The following is a 20,508-nucleotide window of genomic DNA, read 5'->3' as shown; positions in this document are numbered from 1 at the left end:
GAAAATCTGAAGTAACTTAGCCCCACACAGTCCTGGGTTTGGGCCACTCACATCTTCTTTTTAAGCTATTCCACCTAACATGTAGTGGTTTAATTTTTTTTTAAATGGGTCAATATTTTAAAAATATTTTAACCAAAGAGACAGAGTTGCAATTGGAATAACTTTCTAGGCTAAGAGCTAAAAATGTGAAACACCCAGGACCTTGGAAGTGCTGTAGTGAATACTTAAATTCAGCAAAGGAATGCCCAGTTCTTGATTCTCTTTGGATGAGCTAGATTATCACACTGTCTCAAACAGAAACTTTTGAATGGAAGGATTTTTAGATGATCATATGGTGAAAAAAGACCAGATAGCCCTAGTGATTTTTTTTTCATTTCTGCTTTATGTAGGAACAAATGTTCTCAGGTGCTAGCTCATTGGAATTAATACACTTACCGTGTGAAATGCAAAAATGTTACTACAGTGCTTGTGTTAAAATCTGTAAGGCATTTGTATAAACTCAAAATAACTTCATCACAGAAAAGAAGCCTGTATAATGCAGTTGAGCTGTTTTTTATTTGTTTCATACAGGAGTATATACTTACCACCTTCGCTGTTACATCTACCAGGCAAGAAACCTCATGGCTTTAGACAAAGACAGTTTTTCAGGTATGGAAAAATCCTTCTAAAGGTGCAGAAACCCCACTTTTGCCATGAAATTACAGCTTGATGTATTTGGATATAGAATATCTTAACTCCTTAAGGTCTGTGTGTAGGTCCCCGCTACTGAAAGTATGCCGTAAAGAAAGTCTCAGCTTTATTAAGCATGATATGAATTTGGTTACTACTGCTACCAACAAACTGCTCTGTGTGTCGTGTACCAGTTGCTCCCAGTGAATTCCCAGTGAGGGAATTGGATTTCAGATGAGGTCTGAATTTCCCATGACCAAACACTTCCTTTTGCCTTGGATTCTCCTTCTAACCAAAGCCTACATGCAGTTTTGTCCTGCAGGAAGCTTGCATAAGAGCAAGGAGGAAGAAAGCTTGATGGTTTCTTCATTAGTTATGTCATCAACTGCCTCAGTGTTCAGTGTTTTCTATTAATTCATTATGGAAATGAACTTGCAGAAAACTACACTGTGCCTTACCGATAAGCATGTCTTTTATTTGTTTATACATGTTTATTTCCAGGTCTTAGGTATTCCAACAGTGTTGTGTCCCTCTGGCATCTTTGTAGTCAGGCTAATACCCAGTTTTCAAGTTTTCCTAATTCTCATAAAAATTTCACTGAAAAATCGCAGAGCAAATTGAATTTAGGTTCTATAAGAATATGGCTTTACACTTCTTTTAGGGAAGTTCAACAAAAGACAAAGTTGAAATGAATTTTCTTTCTCCATTACCCTCCATTTGCATCCTTCTTTTTCTTCCTGTAACTGAGGAAGTGTAATGCTTGTTACAGAAGATACAGTGCTTTACAAGTTTTGGTGATATTTTCTAAAATGAGGAGGGTTTTGTATGGCTGCTTGTGTGAATTTAGTCTTACTTCAATATGCAACACTTAAAAGCAATGCAAAGAAACAATTACAAATGCCTCTAAATTGCATATAGATAATTCAGGACAGGTACCTCTGATACAGTCATACATAAATTGGCTCATTTACATTTTATTTTCCTCTAGAATTAGTTTGAAGAATTAGACAAATTTTGTAAAACTCTAATCATGTTCCTTGTCATAATCCATTGAAACTGACCTAGAGATAACCTTTAAAATTACCTTTAGTCCTTAGTAATTGCAATTTGTACAGGAAATGTTAATGACCATCATCAGATACCTTCTACGGAGCTCTTGATGATTTAAAGGCCTGCCAAATAATGGGCCTAGACCACTTCAGTCATTCAGCCATTTCACAAGAAGAGGTTACTATAAATAAGCATGTTTGAAACCTAACCATGATCTGAGCAATATAGCCTGGGAGAATTTGTTTGGCAGCTAGTCAGAACTTGAATTATTTCTTTCTGTTATTTATGAGGCTGTACAGTTGTATCTCAATGGACACAACAAAAAAGAGTTTCTATGGACAAGATTTAAGACAACTAAAATTAAACACTGTTTATCTTTTCTGGTTGTCTTTCTGTTTTGCAAGATATTTTATAATTTTCATTTATTACTGTATTAATCAGGCCTTGAAAGAAGTGATTTAGTAATCAAATGGAAATTGCTCAATTAAATGTAAATTATATATATGTGTTCATTGTAGTTTTGCACAGAATGGCTTATAGAACTGGTAACGATAGTAGAAAAATAGCGTATTATGTTTGATAAAAAAATGTGCTTGTGTGTCTTATGGTTTGATGTGGTTTTGTTTGTCTGTAACTCTGTGCTTTCAATCTTTCTATGATATTTCAGATCCATATGCTCATGTTTCATTCCTCCATCAAAGCAAAACAACTGAGATCATTCATTCAACTCTAAATCCTACGTGGGACCAAACTCTCATATTTAATGAAATTGAGATCTATGGGGACCCACAGTCAATAGCCCAAAACCCACCTAATGTTGTTATTGAACTTTTTGATAGTGACCAAGTGGTAGGTGAAATCTTTTTACCTAGATTGCTTTTTTAATTTATTTATATTAGTTGACAGTACATTAATGGTTATTTTTGCTATTTTTGATTGTAGGGTAAAGATGAATTTCTTGGAAGAAGTGTTTGTTCCCCCATGGTCAAGTTAATCCCAGAAGATGACATCACACCAAAACTGCTCTGGTATCCTGTAACAAATAATGGCAAAGCTAGTGGAGACATTCTTTTTGCTGCGGAACTTATTTTGAGAGACAAGGTATATATTTCTCTTTTGTATGTATAGTACATATAATATAATACATGTAATATAGTAAGACATGAAATATTCTTTCATGGTGAGACATTATGGGAAGAACTGTCTTAGTCCTTGCAAGATATTTAATCTAGGAAAAATGACAAAACTAATATTCACATTTGTGTCTTAACAGGGTGGTACCAACCTTCCAATTCTTCCATCACAAAGGGCCCCAAAGCTTTACATGGTCCCTCAAGGAATCAGACCAGTAGTTCAACTCACTGCTGTTGAGGTATGGTTATTCTTAAACTAACTGAATACAAGTGCAGTCTTCTCATCGTCTAGACAGAAAGTTTGCATATTTACTTACAGAGAACAAAAAAAGAACATAGTGAGAAGTACTCTTTTCTCTAAGTGTTTGTGCATTCCACTGTTTCTGTTAATTTTCCTAGAACTAGAACCTTGAAATATTTTGCCAGACATATTATTGAAAATATTTAATTTCTTGTTTCCTACTTTTGAGTATTATATTAAACATATTGATATCCCTTCCCAGTTTTGCTTATATTGGATTTTATTTTACAGATTCTGGCCTGGGGTTTGCGAAACATGAAAAACTACCAACTGGCACCTGTTATGTCTCCAAGTTTAATTGTGGAATGTGGGGGTGAAATGGTGGAATCTGTGGTGATCAGAAACCTCAAAAAGACACCGAATTTTCCATCTTCTGTTCTCTTCATGAAAGTTGTATGTTAAAAGCACCTATATGCCAGCTATCTATAGCAAAATAAGTTCCTCCATAGTTTTAAGGGTCAAGGATTTGTTCTGAGTAAAAAAAACTCACACATCCTTTTCTGATTTGCGAGCAATTTGTGAGCCTGAAAACTGTAACAAAGATCATGCAAACATGTTTGTACAGGCACTGGTAGGTTGCACAATTTTATATGCACAATTTAGTGCAATATATATTTTTTATTTGAAAAAGAATCAATTTACCTATAGATGTTTGGCTACTTTCTTATTGCTGCGATGGGCGCTGGGCAAGAGTCTAGAAAATTCAAGATTTGGGGCAATTATTCTTACTGACTTTTATTGACTGATAAGATTAGAAGTTTTCATTCACCATGCAGACATAGAACACAGTAGTTCAATATTAAATAAATGACGTAACAGCTTTAATTTAGGGGGGAAATCTTTATTCTTTCTCTTTTTTTCTGTTTGCATTGTAAAAAACCCCTCTAACTTTTTACTTTTAGCTTTTACCAAAAGAGGAGTTATACAGTCCATCTCTTGTTATTAAAGTAATAGACCACAGACCATTTGGACGGAAGCCCATTGTGGGACAGTGTACTATTGATTTACTGGAAAGCTTTCGCTGTGACCCCTACACGACTAAGCAGGACATTGCGCCACAGCTGAAAGGTAGAAAGCTGGAGAATGGGAAGTTCTCCTTTCTTGTGAGATGCTAGAATTACCTGCCTGTTTACCCTGCATGCTGTACTGATGAATAGCCATCTCGTGTTGTGTACTTAGGTGGAGATAATGTTATCTGAAAGAAAAAACATCTAACAGAGAGTATTAATTAGTGTAACATTCTGTGAAGCATGAGAGGGCATAATGCAAAGGCGAGTCCACTCCTGGATTTGATGTGTTCATTCCCTGAAGTTCCTCTTTAGTATCAACTTGGAAGTTAACTACCTGCAGATCACCTCAGCATTAGTGCCAAAGTAATGATCCAGTATTCCAGCAAATATGGTCTGAATACAATGGTGACATTTCCTCTACATTTTTTTCAAGTTTTAATTTTAATTCTGTATATTTGAGAAATGTTTGCATATTGTCTATTTCTAGCAAATATTGTCTATCTTTAGCAAAAAGTGGCAATTCATTTCTTTTTTTTTTAGGAACAAACATATAGCCAATGAACTATTTTACATCTTCTGTAACTGTCTGGATTTAAATTTGATTAAACTGTTTAGTAAGATATTTTTTCCTATACCATATTGCCTTAATAAAACCTTTGGCTTACAGTTAGTCTGCTCTCTGCTGCACCTCGCCAGGATACGGTAATTGATATGGAAGACACACAGCCACTGCTAACAGCTCAGGTAATCTTTGAAATTTGATGCTTGACTTTGTTCTTAAGATCTCTGACTTCTGAGGAACTATGTAGACAGCAAAATCCTCAGAAACATGTGCAACCCTCGGGAAAGCCAGATGGGAAAAAGTTACTTGGTAACAGGAAAGCGAAGGAAATTTGTTGATTATTTTAATCTTTGTTTTCATATAGTAAACACCAAACAATAGCATTTTGTCCTTGGTCAAATTCACCCGTAGATTAAGAATTACTTCACTTGTTCAATAGCTACTGAAAGCATGTGATAGAATATCACCGAGTTCCCACTGATGGTGGTTAGAGCAGCCTGATTTTGTACAGACTGACCAGTTCTAGATACAGAATTTAGAAGTAGGTGTATGCTCTGGTGCTTCAGCCCTTCATTTTATCACAGTCATGGCTTGGTCTCTCCTACTCTGAAACCATCCAAACCCAATTCCACTGAAGCAGTTGTCTCCTGCACTAACACTTCTCCTTTTCTGTTGTGCCTTGTCTCTTTACTGCTCTGATTCTTTTGGGACCACCACAATACAGTTTTACTTTCCAGGTAAAAAATAATTTTGCGTACAGGATTTTACTCTTGAGTTGAAACATGGCTGAAGACAGCTTCCAAGCAGTTCATTTTTAAGGAAAAAATGTTAATTCTTTTAGGACTGTAAAATGTTTACCTTGCCTAGAAGGTGTTTTCATAGATTTCTACTGGCCTGTCACATTAAAGGAAGCAGAGAAGTTATGTCCTTTAATATATAGCAATTTTGCAGGCTCTTAATCCACAATTTTGACTTTTGAAAATGCAGAATATTTTATGTTGTTACAGCAGTCCCAAAGTAAATACTACTGAATTTAAACTTTTGAACTCTTACTGCTCTTTGAGTATTTTAATGATTGCCTTGTTCTTCCTTCACCTCTTCTTCTTATTGTCATCATATACAGACTCTTAATTTAAGTATATCATAGACCATGATCTTGTGATTACTGTCCTCATAGATGCAAATTGTCATTAATATTTAATTTAGAACAATCTCTAACTATCTTCTGAAATAGGTTTTCTCTTCTAACATAAGTAGCATATATTCTAATACAAGCTGGAAAAGAGAACTATTATTTTATTTTAAAATTGTATGGAAAAATATTTAAAAACTAAAGAAGACTTAGCACTTCAAAGTCACCAGCAAAGTTGATTTCATTTGTGTAGTTTATTTCAGTTAAAAGGGGAAAATTTGAAATGTTATGTAAGCAGAAACACAATTTTAGTTTCACATCACTCAAGCCAAATTAGATACATTATATATGTTTTAAATATATATAATATGTATATTATATAATACATATAATATATATTATATATATAAAATATATATGTGTAAAATACTATAACATTATATATAATATATAATATATAATATATAATATTATATCTATATTATGTATATATAATAACATTAGACACAGTGAAAATTAGAGGAATGAAAACTCAGAACAATCTGAATTGAAATAAGTAAAACTGTGAAAAGTGTTAGTGCTGTGCAGACAACATCCCGAGGACACAAAATCCCAAAATTTCACCAATTACATTCCAATTTCCAGTGTTTAAGCAGCATGTCAACAGCACTCAGCAAAATGGCTTCTCCAACCACAGTGCATGTATGTACCAAACTGATGCATGCAGGTGACCAGGATGGTTGGATGGGGAGAAATGTTAACCCTTGGGGCCTTGAGGGGGTACTTCTCTTGGCAGCTCTGCCAGAAAGATTTTGGAGATGATGCTCATGAGTCCAGTAGGATTAGTTATATTTAAGTATCCTTGTTCAGAAAAACTTACTATGCACATACAAGTGAACTACTGAACATTTCTTTTGTGTCAATTCATTTAGAATCTGTGTGATAAAAGCAAAAAAATAAACAGGAATTATTTCACTATGCTATTAATATTTAAATTTTGTTTAGAAGTCTACTTCCTGGAAAATAAAATTACAATTAAAATATCTAACTCTGACTTTTCTAGGGATCCACAGCATCTCTTAGATTTTTTTCCATAATTCCAGATTTTTCAAGAAGATAATAGTTAAATGTTAATGTCTTGACAACTTCATGTATAACAGTGAAGTTACTGGGTACATTTTAAAAAGGACAGTAATGTTACATTGGTTTCACCATGTGAATATTTCACTCCAAAATCTCTAATTTATCATATGGCATTTTATTCTGTGTTTTGGCATTCTGTGAGCACAACCTGATTACAACTTCTAGTAACAATAATATCCGAGTATTGAAGACTATTATTTGCTCTAGGAATTTTTAAAGAAAATCTTAAGGTTTTGATTTATTTTTCTCCTTCACTACTTCTTCCCAAAACTACCAAGTGCATTATTTGAAAAGACATTTGGAGGTATATCGAGGGGAAAAAAAAAAAACCAAACCCAAAACATAACCCCTGTCTTAAACTCTTCCAACATTATGCTTTGATGAAAGATTCAGAGTTCTACACAGTATATTTTGTGAAAAGGTTTTCCATTTGGTCTTTAAATTATGATTTGCATAATTATGCAACCTAAAATTGCATTGTCAACATTACAAACCAATATTTAAACAAAGTGAAATTTAAATATGGCAAATTAATCAAAATTACCTCATCAATTCTGCACTAATTATGTTGTTTCCACGAAAAAAATCACTCCAACTGTCTTTAGAAAATGACAGTCCCATTCTAATCTGATAAGAATATGCTGTATTTATGATTTGTATTTATGTATTTATGAAGCTAGGCAAGACTAGTAAAATATGATAGACCTAAACATCCCTGCAAAATAATTACTTCAGAGAACAGAAATGGTAGTAAATGAGAATGATATACCTGAGTGATGTCCTGACCTATTGATGCATTTGGCTTGTATTCATAAAATGTTTTGCATATTTCCTCTGCTTTGCACAAAAATTCATTGCTAATGCTTTCAAATGAAGACACAAGGTATAATGTATAAGAAGTAGCAGAAATGTCACTTGCTAATCCTGGCTTCCAGATGGGGTGCATGATGCTTGCTCTTAATGGACTAGTGGGCATAATTATGGTATCTGTGATTTAACAGGTGAAGCATTTTGGATTGTGCACATTTTTTTACACTTATATGGATAAAACTAGAGACAATTTTTTTTGGTTGTTTTTATTTTTTTGTTATGTGAAGAACAAAGCAATGTAATAATGTCTTACAGTAATAATGTCTTACAGTTCTGAAAACCCACTTTCTAAAATGCGTGTATTTATACATATATATATATATGTATATATGTATATGTATATATACATGCTCCAATTTCTGACAGCACAAAAATCAAGTTAAACATGTATTGTCTGAATATTCTTCAAAAGCATTTCTAAATTATTGTTAGTAACTTACTTTGCACACTTACTATGTATAAATTCCTGAACATTTAAAGCCTGCATAACTGTATACAATTCTGCAAATCATATTCTTACCACTGTTTTTATTTTGCTCTGTTTTTGTGACTTGATCCTCATGAGCAGCTCACAGAAAAGGTAATGTATACTACTTCAAAAAAAATCTACACATTGCTTTCTCCAGTTGAAAACCCTAGGCAGTATATCAACACTGGCTACAAATTAGCATTTTAAGCATGTAGGTGAGAACAGTAATCTCTGAAAGTGTTTGCAATAAAACCTACAGCGAACTTGTATCATGGTAAAATAGGAAAAATATTCAAGACTGAAATAGGAAGCCTTAAATATATATATAAAAAAAACCCAACAAACCCAGAACAGCCCAAGCAAACCCTCATCTTTAATGATCTGCATAATACTTTAAGATTCTCTGTAATTCCAAACAGTCTTAAAAAAAAAATCAGATCTACACAGTGGATGAATACCATTCATTTTCTTGATTCATAGAGAATGAATGCTATTTATTACGATTGGAAGTTTGTTTTCAGGGGCAAATAATTATAGTAGGCAATCCCTGTGAATACATAAAACAGCACTTTCTTAAATAGTGATTATCAGACTTAAATAAAAATAGGAAAAAACCCAGAGAAATACTGTATTAGCAGAATGTATAGATTGCTAGTATCTAGGTAACATGAGGCTTATTGAAGTACTATTTTTAAGGGGCAAGACTCAACTACTTCTTAACTGCGTTTGGTTAACGATGAGGTAGATCTGCAACTGTCTTAATTATTATATTCTAATTTTCTTTCAGACAAAGCTTTAATATTACCTGATAATAAGTTTTAGAGTATATTATTTGCTACTATGCTTAATTGTTCATTATTTCTGTTGTACAGTATGAGAGAGGCTTTATCTCCCAATAAAAGCTTTTTTTATTTGCTTTTCTTTAAGGAGGAAGAAATTGTTGACTGGTGGAGCAAATTTTATGCTTCAGTAGGAGAATATGAAAAATGTGGACAGTACATTAAAAAAGGATATGACACATTAAAGGTATTCCTCAGGATAAAATAAGTTAACATATTTCAGAGTTTATAGGCCTAAGACCTGATCAAAACTGTCCCTTTTTTTTAATGCTCTTCAAAATTTAACTATACATGATTTTCTGTAACGGTTCTTTACTAATTCATATGATTAAATGAAGATTTAAGAAGATATCTTGGCTTCTCTTCTACTGAACTACACTTACTAAGACATGTATTAATAATTTAATCTTGCCTTCCGTCAAAGGGAATTTTACTCTTTACATCCTTGGGCACCAGGCATATCCTAAGTAAACATACACATTAAGTATGAGCACAGAGAATCAGTGCTTTTACTGTGTGTTGGCTAAAATTTGAAGTGAGACTACTTTCATTTCTTATCTAATACAGCTAACAAAGAAAGTAAAGATAAACTTATGACATGCTACTTACTCTGGTTTTAACCAAGCCTAGATGAAACTTTTATCACATGTTCTCTAAAACACTGCATTTTCTCCCACTTCAATACAAAAATAGTTCCAAAAACTTTGGTTCCCTAAAATATTCCATCAAGTATAAAATACTTCACAGTGCCACTATGGTGGAGCTGATATATATGATAATTTCTAAACTTTCAGTTTTTCTTTTTTTAAGGTGTATGACTGTGAATTGGAAAAAGTGCCTGAATTCAATAACTTAACAGACTTCTGTGATACATTTAAACTATACAGAGGGAAATCTGAGGAGAGTGATGATCCATCAGTGGTCGGGGAATTCAAGGTAAATTTCAATTGATAGGCAACAAACAAATGCTGGTTACAGTCTTTTGTATGTAAGTGGTTATTTAAGTAGATCTACATGTGAGCATTTCAGCTTAAATATGGATGTGTGCATTAGTAGGGGCAACAGATATTCATAACTACTTAGCTACAGGGCCATCTTTTTCTCGGAAAGTACAGCTACACATGGCTCACACTAGATGTGCTACATGTTAATTGAAAATAAATATAATTCCTGCTAATGTAAAATTCCTGGTAACCATGGGACAGAACCTTCCCAGATAATCTCTCAAACAGGACTAAAATTCCAAAAAGCACATTTTTAGAATGATTTTGGAAAAGGTATTTTGTACTACTTCTGTGTTTCTGCGAGCATTATAGATTAAAATAATGCTAATATTTAGTAGATAAAACCCACTGACCAATCAAAAAACCTCCAAACCTTGAATGATGGTTTTGGAGTGAGAAAGAAATACAAAGTATTGGTTACATAATTTTAGCTGGAGCAAAACTGACTAATTGTGTTCACATCAAAACAGCTGAATTGAGTTAAACTGGCAGAGGATATAACCTTGTCTTCTTAGTCTTATCCTCCAAAACCCACTAAAACAAGAGACTTCGAAGTAACTGTGGATCAAGCTATAATTCCGCTATTCCTATATAAAACAGAGTGTGTATGTGTAGCATAAATAAGAAAAAACAGGCTTAGCAGAGTGACTTCTCTTCGTTTATTTTGACCAAGTCTTTATGCTGTTTTTAGGGATCGTTTAAGATCTACGCACTGCCAGAGGATCCCGCTATTCCAGCTCCTCCTCGGCAGTTCCGGGAGCTGCCGGACAGCGGGCCCCAGGAGTGCATTGTGAGAATCTACATCGTGCGAGCCCTGCAGCTGCAGCCCCAGGACAACAACGGGCTGGTGAGGCTCTTTGCTCCTGTCTGTCACCTCACTGCTCTCCCGTACTTTAAATAGTTACTCTTGAGAACTACTTCTTAACGACGTTCTTTTTTCTTATTTTAAATAGTGTGATCCTTATATAAAAATATCCCTAAGTAAAAAAGTAATTGAAGACAGAGATCATTATGTGCCTAATACCCTCAACCCAGTCTTTGGAAGGTAACGTACTTTTTTGTATTTTCAATTTGCTGTATTTTAGAATGTTTTCCAATTTTTTAGGTTAACCATTACTTGAAATATTCAGTGCTCTATTCATAGTCATATACTATTAATTGTATATTAATTATTAATTGTGAGTAAAATTGCATAAGACATTCAATCATTCCAATGATTGAAATAATTGGAAAACACAGATGTTTGGCTAATCCATAGATTTTCTTTGTCATGTGGGTAAATTGAACAAAGTAGAACAATGTATATATCTTAAAAGCAGCGGTGTTAGATATGCTTATGGAATATGGAAAAAGTTTTAACTCTGAAAACTAGATGGATCTCACAAGTAATCAGCTTAGCATGCATTCCCAGTACACTGGTCTTTCCATCAAAGGTTAATGACACCACTGAAATATGTTAATAAAAAATACTAGTTAGGAGTGAAAAGTTACATCATCTGCACAATTACTGTGAAATTCTGGGTCTGGTTTAGAGTTGTAGGAGGATTTTGATAACTTAGAAGGTTCAGAGAGGAGAAATAGAAGGATGATAAAGGGTTCGAAAAGCATGATTTGCAATTATATGCTACAGATTTTCAGTTAAGATTATGCAAAGAAATAGACAGCAAAGATACTTCATTACTTCCTTCCTCAGTCCCAGTTCAAACTGATGCACAGAAAACAACTAATAAATTGTGCAGAAAGGAAGGAGGTAATATCCACAGGAGTAAAAATGAAATTATTTATAAGTGCAAATAGATACTGGAACATGAAAGATAACTGTTGCTATATTTATCAGCACTGGAAGCATCCTTTTAATACCTTCTAAAGGCTATTGCTCAAAAATAAACTAGTAAGTGCTTTTTTCAATTTGTGCTTTTAAGTTTAAAAGTAAGAAGCATTTCTCAAAAGAGCAATAGCCCTAACATGGAATTTTTACGCTTAGAATGTATGAACTCAGCTGCTTCTTGCCTCAAGAAAAGGATCTGAAAATTTCAGTCTATGATTATGACACATTGACTCGTGATGAAAAAGTGGGTGAAACCATAATTGATCTGGAAAACAGATTCCTTTCTCGTTATGGATCTCACTGTGGTATCCCCCAGCAGTACTGGATGTAAGTAATTTTGTTTGTTGAAAATTTTAATCTGTAAGACCTAGTACCCAATCTCTAAAAAAACCCCTTAATTCTATGGTTAAAAAACAATGCTGTGGGTTCTCAAGGGTATTTGTTGTGCTTGTTCTATCATCTAAATTTCAAGTGAAGCTGTAAATCTTCAGAACAGCCTTCATGAAAACCAGAATATTTTTGTATTTTCTTAATACACTAATGTGTACTATTTCTGTCCAGAGAACTCACACTTAACAGAATTTTTCTGACCTACTGTTGCAAGTAAATATGAAAGCATTAAATAAATAACTGTGAGTGTAAATTATTTTGATACATAAAGAAGAAAACCACTCTGTCTTGGAAGGTAATTGAGCTGATAAAAAAATTATGTCAGTGTATCAAACTCCAGAGCTCTCAGTCTAGGCAATTACAGTGCTGTTCTTTCTGAGCTAGTTTAATAAACAAGTTTTACATGATGTGTAAATGCCCTGAATGGTGAATAATTTTAGGTATGTTTCTTTTGCTTTCATAAAAGTTCAGGTGTGAATACCTGGCGTGATCAACTAAAACCCACCCAGTTATTGCAAAATGTAGCCAGGTTTAAAGGCTATGCTCCTCCTGTCTTCTCTGACAATGGCAGAAAGATTAACTTTGGGGGTCGAACCTATACTTTGGAGGAAGCTGGTGAGTTGGTTCACTTATTTTATATGTATGTCTTAAATTCACATTGATAAAATCTAAAACCTTCCAGTTATTTATGGTATACTTGAAAAATATCTCTGATTTTTCTCCAAGTTGAACACACTTTTATGCTCAGTTTTAAATATCTGGATTTGATTTTTTTTTTTAGGTTCAAATGCAAATTCCAGTTCACAAGCCCCTGTTTTTTTTTCCATTTCTTTTATTTCAGAAGCTAACAAAATCTTGCACCAGCATCTTGGTCCGGGTGAAGAGCGGTTAGCCCTTCATATCCTCAGAGCCCAGGGTTTGGTACCAGAACATGTGGAAACAAGAACCTTGCATAGCACTTTCCAGCCCAACATCTCCCAGGTACTGTGAACTGGCTTGGTTATGGTTTCTCGAAAGCAGAAATGGAGTGTTCCAGAATTTATGTCATGTTGTTAATGGTGTGGTATCTCTTGGGGGAAGAGGGTTACAAATCATTATTGCTTGCCTTAAAATGTAAAGCAGGTCAAGAAACATAATAAAACAGCTTTTTAAGTAAAGTTTCTGTAGAAACCAGAAAACTTAACTGAAAAATTAAGGGGCCATGACAAGCCTATGTGCAACAAACAAATCCCTCATCCATCTTCTTCACTGCTACAGGGAAAGCTGCAGATGTGGGTGGATGTTTTCCCCAAAAGCTTAGGACCACCAGGACCTCCGTTCAACATCACTCCCCGAAAAGCTAAGAAGTGAGTAACCCCACATACTACATATCCTCTGGCAGCCTTGACAAAGCAATCCAAATCTCTTGCCCCAAACATCTCCCTTAGGTATGTCTTGCGTGTGATCATCTGGAACACCAAAGATGTCCTTCTGGATGAAAAGAGCATCACAGGAGAAGAAATGAGTGACATTTATGTGAAGGGGTAAGAGCATTCTCTCATGTAACACTTAAAATGAATAACATTCAGAACGTCCTGGGAACACCTTGACCGTGGGTTTCAAATATTATTTGGTTCAGCCAAGTCAAAAACTACTCTCAGAGAAGTACAGAAGTGTTATGAGATAAAGCACAACCAGTTAATGTGTGGTGAAAGATCCCAGAATTTCATCTCTTGAGACAGACAGCAACTAGAAAGGTAGAGAGTTAGGTTTGGTGCTGCATAACTTGGATTCTTAAGTTTTACAATCCCTAGTCTTAATATAAAAAAGCAATAGAAATCAGAGAAATATACTACCAGGCAGATGTAATTTCTCACTAAAAATTAACTCAGCAACTCACCGCTGATACAGCACTGGTCTTAGATCAGAAATTCAGTTCAGATGTTCCTGTTTCCAGTGCCAAATTGGAACCAAACTGCAAAAGGGCGTGAAAAATTGCCTAGCCCTCTGTGAGCAATTCTTACAGCTTGTCTGCAGTCCCGTAATGACAGTTTCAGTACAAACAGGCACCAGTGTAGTCCCACTGCAAACACCAGATACATCTCTCCATATTTTCAGATGGATGCCTGGTAATGAAGAAAATAAGCAGAAAACTGATGTTCACTACCGATCATTAGATGGCGAAGGGAACTTTAACTGGAGATTTGTTTTTCCTTTTGACTATCTCCCAGCAGAGCAACTCTGTTTAGTTTCCAAAAAGGTAAGTATTTCTAAAGATTTCAATGCTTAGAATACAGATTGTAGTTACCCTGGTAATTTGTACCTACATATTGAAAGAGTTGATTTGGCCCAGTTCCATATACTTTCTCACACTGCTGGTGTGAACAAATTCATTTTGCCTTTGGGCTAGGAACAACACACTGGCAACAACAGCAGTCTGCTTTTAGCAGGGCAAGATTAGATCTCTTAATACTTCCACCAACCCCAAAATTCACAAGTACTAGCAGACCCCCCAGCTTTGAATTTTCTTAAGTAATTTTTAAAGGTGCTTGGTATTTGTCTTTTAAAATTTTAGGAACATTTTTGGAGTCTTGACAAGACAGAATTCAGAATCCCACCTAAACTGATCATTCAGATATGGGATAATGACAAGTTCTCCTTGGATGACTATCTGGGTAAGATTTTGAATGAAAATAGTTACTATTGTCTCAAAGCAAGATATCAAAGTAAACAATTTTAAATTTATTGCATAAGGATTGCATTTACAATGAGACACTGAGCATGGAAATATACTCCAGCTTTCCTTCACAGTACAGGCTTACTGAATGAACAAATATTCACTCGGTAAAGGCCTACTGGCAGGTAAACCAAGATGCTTTTCATTCAGGTAAACCCTTCTCACAAGGTACACGAAATGATAATGTGCGTGAAAATTTACTTTGCTTCTTTCTTTCTTTAAGTAAAATTACTTAAACAAGGGCACTTCATTTCTAAATAAGAGTATTGACAATAGCACGTAATTTAGCTTTAAGCAATCTACTTCACTGTTATTAATCCCCACCTTTTTCTAGAGATACTGCTCTGCACAGGATTCTCTGCTCTATATTAAGGCTGCTCCAAAGTCTTTAGCTTACATACAAACTATATAGACCTCAAAATCTGAAAACAAGTTGATTTATAACCATCATTAAAGTTTGCTAAATTATGCATTTAACTGTCAGAAATTACTTACTAAATTGCTGTATTCAGGTATCTTGTGTGGGGGACAAAAATTCTATTAAAAAAATCAAACAATCTTGTATTAAAGAAGGGGGAGTCAAGCTTGTGCAATCAAGTTTATCAACACCAGCAAGAGTGGCTTAAACACAATGTGTCCTGCTTCCCTGCCTCACAACATCTTTAGGCAAACAAGAATAATGTGTCTGTTGGTTTCCTTTCCTGTATTTCCTGTATGTATATGTTTAGAGATAGTAGTGGTTGATGTTGAGCTGCTGTGCTGTATGGTTGCTTGTGATATGCAGTGTTTACTTTTGTATCTGCCTCCTAGGCTTTGTGGAACTTGATTTACATAAAACAATCATTCCAGCAAAAGTTCCTGAGAAATGCAATATAGACATGATTCCAGAATACAAAGCAGACAGTTCTCAGCAGGCTCCCAGGACTGCCTCTCTCTTTGAACAGAAATCCATGAAAGGATGGTGGCCATGTTATGTTGAAAAGGATGGCTCCCGTATTTTAGCGGTAAGGTTATTACTGCTTTTAGAAATACTTCAGACGTGCTTGCCTTACTTTTCAAATTACAAAGACTGTAAAGATTCTCCCACTTAGTTAGCTTTCAGAGGAATGGGAAAGAGGACATTCCATGCACAAGTTCGGGAATTTGGTCCAGCAACAATTTTTTGTTTTAAAATGTGAGTTAATACTTCATTTATGTAGTTTGTTGCCAACTTTGTTTAACTTGAAAGACCGTGGTGCCAGGTTGAGTCATGCTATTTTGCCAAAGCAGCTGTGTGAATAAATGTGTAGCCTCAAGCTGTGCCTGGGGAGATTTGGCTTGGACATCAGAAAAAATTTCTTCACAGAAAGGGATGTTAAGGATTGGAATGGCTGCACAGGGAGGTAGGTGGTGCACTCACCATCCTTGGAGGTGTTCAGGAAAGGACTGGACATGGCATTTAGTACCGTGGTGTAGTTGACAAGGTGGACTTGGTGGTCTTAGAAGTCTTTTCCAACCTAAATGATTGTGTAATTCTTTAGTTTATCACATTATTGCTCAGAAGAACATCAGAGACAGCCCATATGCATTAAAGACTAAAAGAAAGTGTTTAAATCCAAAGGAATTTTGTACACAGCAAACAAAATCACTGTATTGAGAATCAAGGGTAGCTTTGTTATTGTGTATGCAATCAGAAGACCCAAAGGATACTAACTTGTTCTACAGAGAATATAAATGTGTATTTATCATTTGCAGAATATTAAGCCTTTCAAGGGTGTCTTCTTTCTAATATTTTTGCCTAAAAACTTTATTACTGGAATTTAATAAATGAGGAAAAAATATTCAGAAACATTTACAAGCCACAGCAATATGAAAAATTAGATGCATGGTCATTTGGAAAATATGCAATCCTTGGGCTGTTCTCGAAAGAAGAGAATAACTGTTTTTGTTTTGCTAAATTGGAAAAAAAAAATTGTACCTCAGAACTGTAAATGAATTAGCAGAAGAATTTTATGTCCAGTGATTTGTTTTTTTTCTCTGTGTCTTTTCCTGATACTGCATTGGGACACTGTCATAGTACAGAAATCAGTATATTTTGAGGAGGAAATCTGAAACACAGATGTACACCATAAGCTGATCCTAGCTATTCTGTATAAGTACCAAGCAAGTCCTATTAGTGCAATTTCAATAAGATACTTGTCTCATGCCCGTTTTTCTGAAGGGTAAAGTTGAAATGACATTGGAAGTTGTCAATGAAAAAGAAGCTGAGGAAAGACCAGCTGGTAAAGGAAGAGATGAACCCAACATGAACCCCAAACTAGATCTACCAAAGTAAGATATTTTTATCCCACTAGCTTTAGAAATACCCAATATCTACCTACTCTGATGCGTGCAGTAATATATTAGTCATCAGTTATCCTTTGTAAAACTCAATATATAAAAACCAGTCTTGTTTCCTCCTGCAAGCTTTAGGATAAAATGCAAGGTGGTTTCAGTACTAAAGGCACATGTTTACTGCAGCTGCTACCATGCATTTCAAAACTGTTTTCGTCAACCTCCATACCAGTGTGTTTTAAAGTGTTATAATCTCATGCTGAAGTATTCCCTGGTTTTAGAGTATAAATAAATACTTATTTATTTCAAAATGCAGCCGGCCAGATACTTCCTTCCTTTGGTTTACAAATCCCTGCAAGACCATGAAGTTTATTGTGTGGCGCAGGTTTAAATGGCTCATCATAGGCCTTATCATCCTGCTGATTCTCCTCCTGTTTGCAGCAGTGCTCCTCTATTCCCTGCCGGTAAGAATTTCTGAATGTTACTGAGCTTGGACAGGCGTCATCGACAGGATGCACTCCTGACTCAGGGTCTATCACCTCTGTTTTAGCAGGAGATAGGGATTATATCCTTATAGCTGTAAAAAAATCCAACTGACTTCTATTGAGAAACAATTAAAATTTATGTTAAAACTAACCTTTTAACTAAAGATGGAACAAGGAACTGCTTTAGAAGGGCTAATAACCTACACAATTAAAATAGCTAAGAGTTGGCCTACAGTCTACATTTGTCTGAAAAAAATAACCTATTTTCACTGTATTTTAACTGAAATAACTGCACCCTAAACATATTTTTATCTATTTTAATGTCTTTTTCAAAGCTACATTTAAGTATTTTGTGCACATCATTTTACCTCTCTTGTTTCCTTCCTTCTCCCCCAACAGAATTATTTGTCAATGAAGATTGTGAAACCAATTTAAGGAAGATTTTTTTTACCTCATCTTTTTTAAATAGTGCTGAAATTTCACCCCAGGCTGTGGACCAAAATCAGCAAGGCTCACCGTCCTTTGTATCTGCTTGTATTTAGAACGGTAAAATAGATAATTAAGACTTTCGATAAGGTTTGCCAAGGTTCAAGAGGTCATGGAAGATGTTTTTTAAAAACAAGGAATAAGCCACAACTGCCTTTTTTTTTTAACTTCAGTGGTATCTATACATAGTAAAGTCCTGACTTTGCTTTTTAAAGTGGATTTTTCATTAGAATCACTAAGAGGAGCTGCCTGCTATTGCTGTCTCTGGTTTTTAACAGATACTTCCTTCTAAGAATCCTTTTTGTTGGACACACTTTGAAACTCTACATTTTAAATTAAACAATTACTTACAATTATGTCTACCAAAGAAACAGCACAGTGCAACCAAAGGGTTATTCATGGTGTCTAGTTCCCAAGTTTTCATCATCATGCTGCTTAAAATTGTCATTTGCCATGCTGTAGACTTGACAACACTATACATGTATCCTGACAAGTTCATAAACATAGAAATTAATTATACATTTTTTAGTATAATTACAAAATTTTAAATAAACTTACCCACAAGAAAAATGTAAGTTTCCAGTTTTCTTTAACTATTACAGAACTACAATGTATTAGGACTTGTGTAGTGTCTATCAGAGGATGTAATGTCACGGACCTGAAATTTAAGGTATTTTACTGTTATCTGCATAGTGAAGAATAAGGAAATACTCCTGCACAAAGTTCCCATTAATATATTCATTAAATAGGAAATTAATAAAGAAATCTGTTGACTAGTTTTACTATACTCCTTGTATTTCGAGATTATCAGGAATCACAACACAGGAGGATACATGACCTAGAATCAACCCTTGTTTGAAATCTGATCTGCACATGGGAAATATCTCATTTTGCCCCAATCTCCTCTCCCAAAGCAGAGTAAAATATAATCTGCACTAAAAAATAAGGTTATAGTCTGTGATTCTGTCTCACTTTTATGGAAGGCTGATGCAGAAGTACCTCTGAACATCCTCTGGCCCTTGAAATAAAGGAAATCTGCATCAGAACCTGAAATCAGCATTTGGTGTTTGTCACATTTTTGACTGGATAAAGACTTCAGCTATCTTTAAAAAGATGTCAAAAATAACTACAAAAATTAATTAGTCTTTAAAAATTTCTGTCGTTTTATTTAATGACATACTTAACACTTTCTTATAACACAGTACTGTAAAATAATAAGCATGTACTTTTTGGGCAAAATAAGTAACCTTATTCTGTTAGAGGAGTTAGGGTAAAGGTCTAACATAAAATAGCTTCCATCATGTGAAGTCCCAGTGGCAAGAGTGGAGCAAGCAGCAGTCACCCTGTTGAAAACATAACACCACCCTCAGTTTTTTTGTTGTCAAGAAACTCTCAAGCATCTTGACCCTTGAATGAGAGCTTAGAGCTGGAACTAATCACTATCCAGATGGATTGTACCTCTACTAATGATGAAATAGCACTCCAGAAATAACCAGCAATTTGCATGAGCTACTGTTTGATCATCCACTATTAAAATCTGTCTCAATCAATGCCATAAATCTGACAAACGGTAAAAATCACAGCAAACTTATTTTCATGCAAGACAAGAAAGTGTGTTGCTTCTAAGGGTTGTAATTAGAAAGCATTTAACTTCAAAGAGCATGGAGCAGAGATTCAAGCAGGCCTGTTCACAGAGCATTTGAAGAGTGGCAGGTACTGCCCTTCTGAATGGAGTTCACCCTCTTCCAGATGCCTTTTTGTTCAAGCATGCACAGGCTTGATCCTTTCACTTCCATTAGGCAGTGCTATTAAAAACATAACTGAAAAGTCTGAGAAGCCATTCCATCTGCCAGCCTGCCCCAGTAACAAAAAGACAGCACATCTTCACAAGAAAAAAGAGGTGATAATTTACATTTACATACAGTGCCAGTCAAATCTGTAATCCCTGGTGGAGCTGCTGTGCATGACTCTAACATGCAACAGGTTTTTTTCTAGCTGGAACAGTTACCAAAGATTTAGCCCCGTATTGGGAACCACTTGGTGCTGCTCTCACTGTGCACCAATGACTGGGATATTCACTTTGGCCGCTCCAGCTCTGAACCACTCCA

General features: G+C 35.0%; 1 protein-coding gene across 1 annotated transcript in view; it reads left to right on the top strand.

The window, feature by feature from the left end:
* The window catches only part of MYOF (myoferlin), a 62,431-nt gene extending 44,082 nt beyond the window's left edge, over nucleotides 1-18,349 (top strand). The window contains exons 32-54 of the mRNA XM_062496834.1: nucleotides 571-648; nucleotides 2,387-2,568; nucleotides 2,662-2,820; nucleotides 2,993-3,091; nucleotides 3,385-3,546; nucleotides 4,056-4,221; nucleotides 4,831-4,907; nucleotides 8,439-8,450; nucleotides 9,267-9,365; nucleotides 9,989-10,114; nucleotides 10,874-11,029; nucleotides 11,136-11,227; nucleotides 12,167-12,337; nucleotides 12,867-13,015; nucleotides 13,242-13,381; nucleotides 13,658-13,746; nucleotides 13,828-13,923; nucleotides 14,498-14,639; nucleotides 14,955-15,054; nucleotides 15,927-16,120; nucleotides 17,317-17,426; nucleotides 17,746-17,893; nucleotides 18,314-18,349. Of these exons, the coding sequence (XP_062352818.1) occupies nucleotides 571-648; nucleotides 2,387-2,568; nucleotides 2,662-2,820; nucleotides 2,993-3,091; nucleotides 3,385-3,546; nucleotides 4,056-4,221; nucleotides 4,831-4,907; nucleotides 8,439-8,450; nucleotides 9,267-9,365; nucleotides 9,989-10,114; nucleotides 10,874-11,029; nucleotides 11,136-11,227; nucleotides 12,167-12,337; nucleotides 12,867-13,015; nucleotides 13,242-13,381; nucleotides 13,658-13,746; nucleotides 13,828-13,923; nucleotides 14,498-14,639; nucleotides 14,955-15,054; nucleotides 15,927-16,120; nucleotides 17,317-17,426; nucleotides 17,746-17,893; nucleotides 18,314-18,349 (2,783 nt within the window). The remainder of the gene's footprint in view (nucleotides 1-570; nucleotides 649-2,386; nucleotides 2,569-2,661; nucleotides 2,821-2,992; nucleotides 3,092-3,384; nucleotides 3,547-4,055; nucleotides 4,222-4,830; nucleotides 4,908-8,438; nucleotides 8,451-9,266; nucleotides 9,366-9,988; nucleotides 10,115-10,873; nucleotides 11,030-11,135; nucleotides 11,228-12,166; nucleotides 12,338-12,866; nucleotides 13,016-13,241; nucleotides 13,382-13,657; nucleotides 13,747-13,827; nucleotides 13,924-14,497; nucleotides 14,640-14,954; nucleotides 15,055-15,926; nucleotides 16,121-17,316; nucleotides 17,427-17,745; nucleotides 17,894-18,313) is intronic.
* The last annotated feature ends 2,159 nt before the right edge of the window (nucleotides 18,350-20,508 follow it).

The sequence above is a fragment of the Cinclus cinclus genome, chromosome 7, assembly GCF_963662255.1.
Source record: "Cinclus cinclus chromosome 7, bCinCin1.1, whole genome shotgun sequence".
Taxonomy (NCBI): Eukaryota; Metazoa; Chordata; class Aves; order Passeriformes; family Cinclidae; genus Cinclus; species Cinclus cinclus.
The sequence above is the reverse complement of the archived record's forward strand: the minus strand, read 5'-3'. Positions and strand labels throughout refer to the sequence as shown.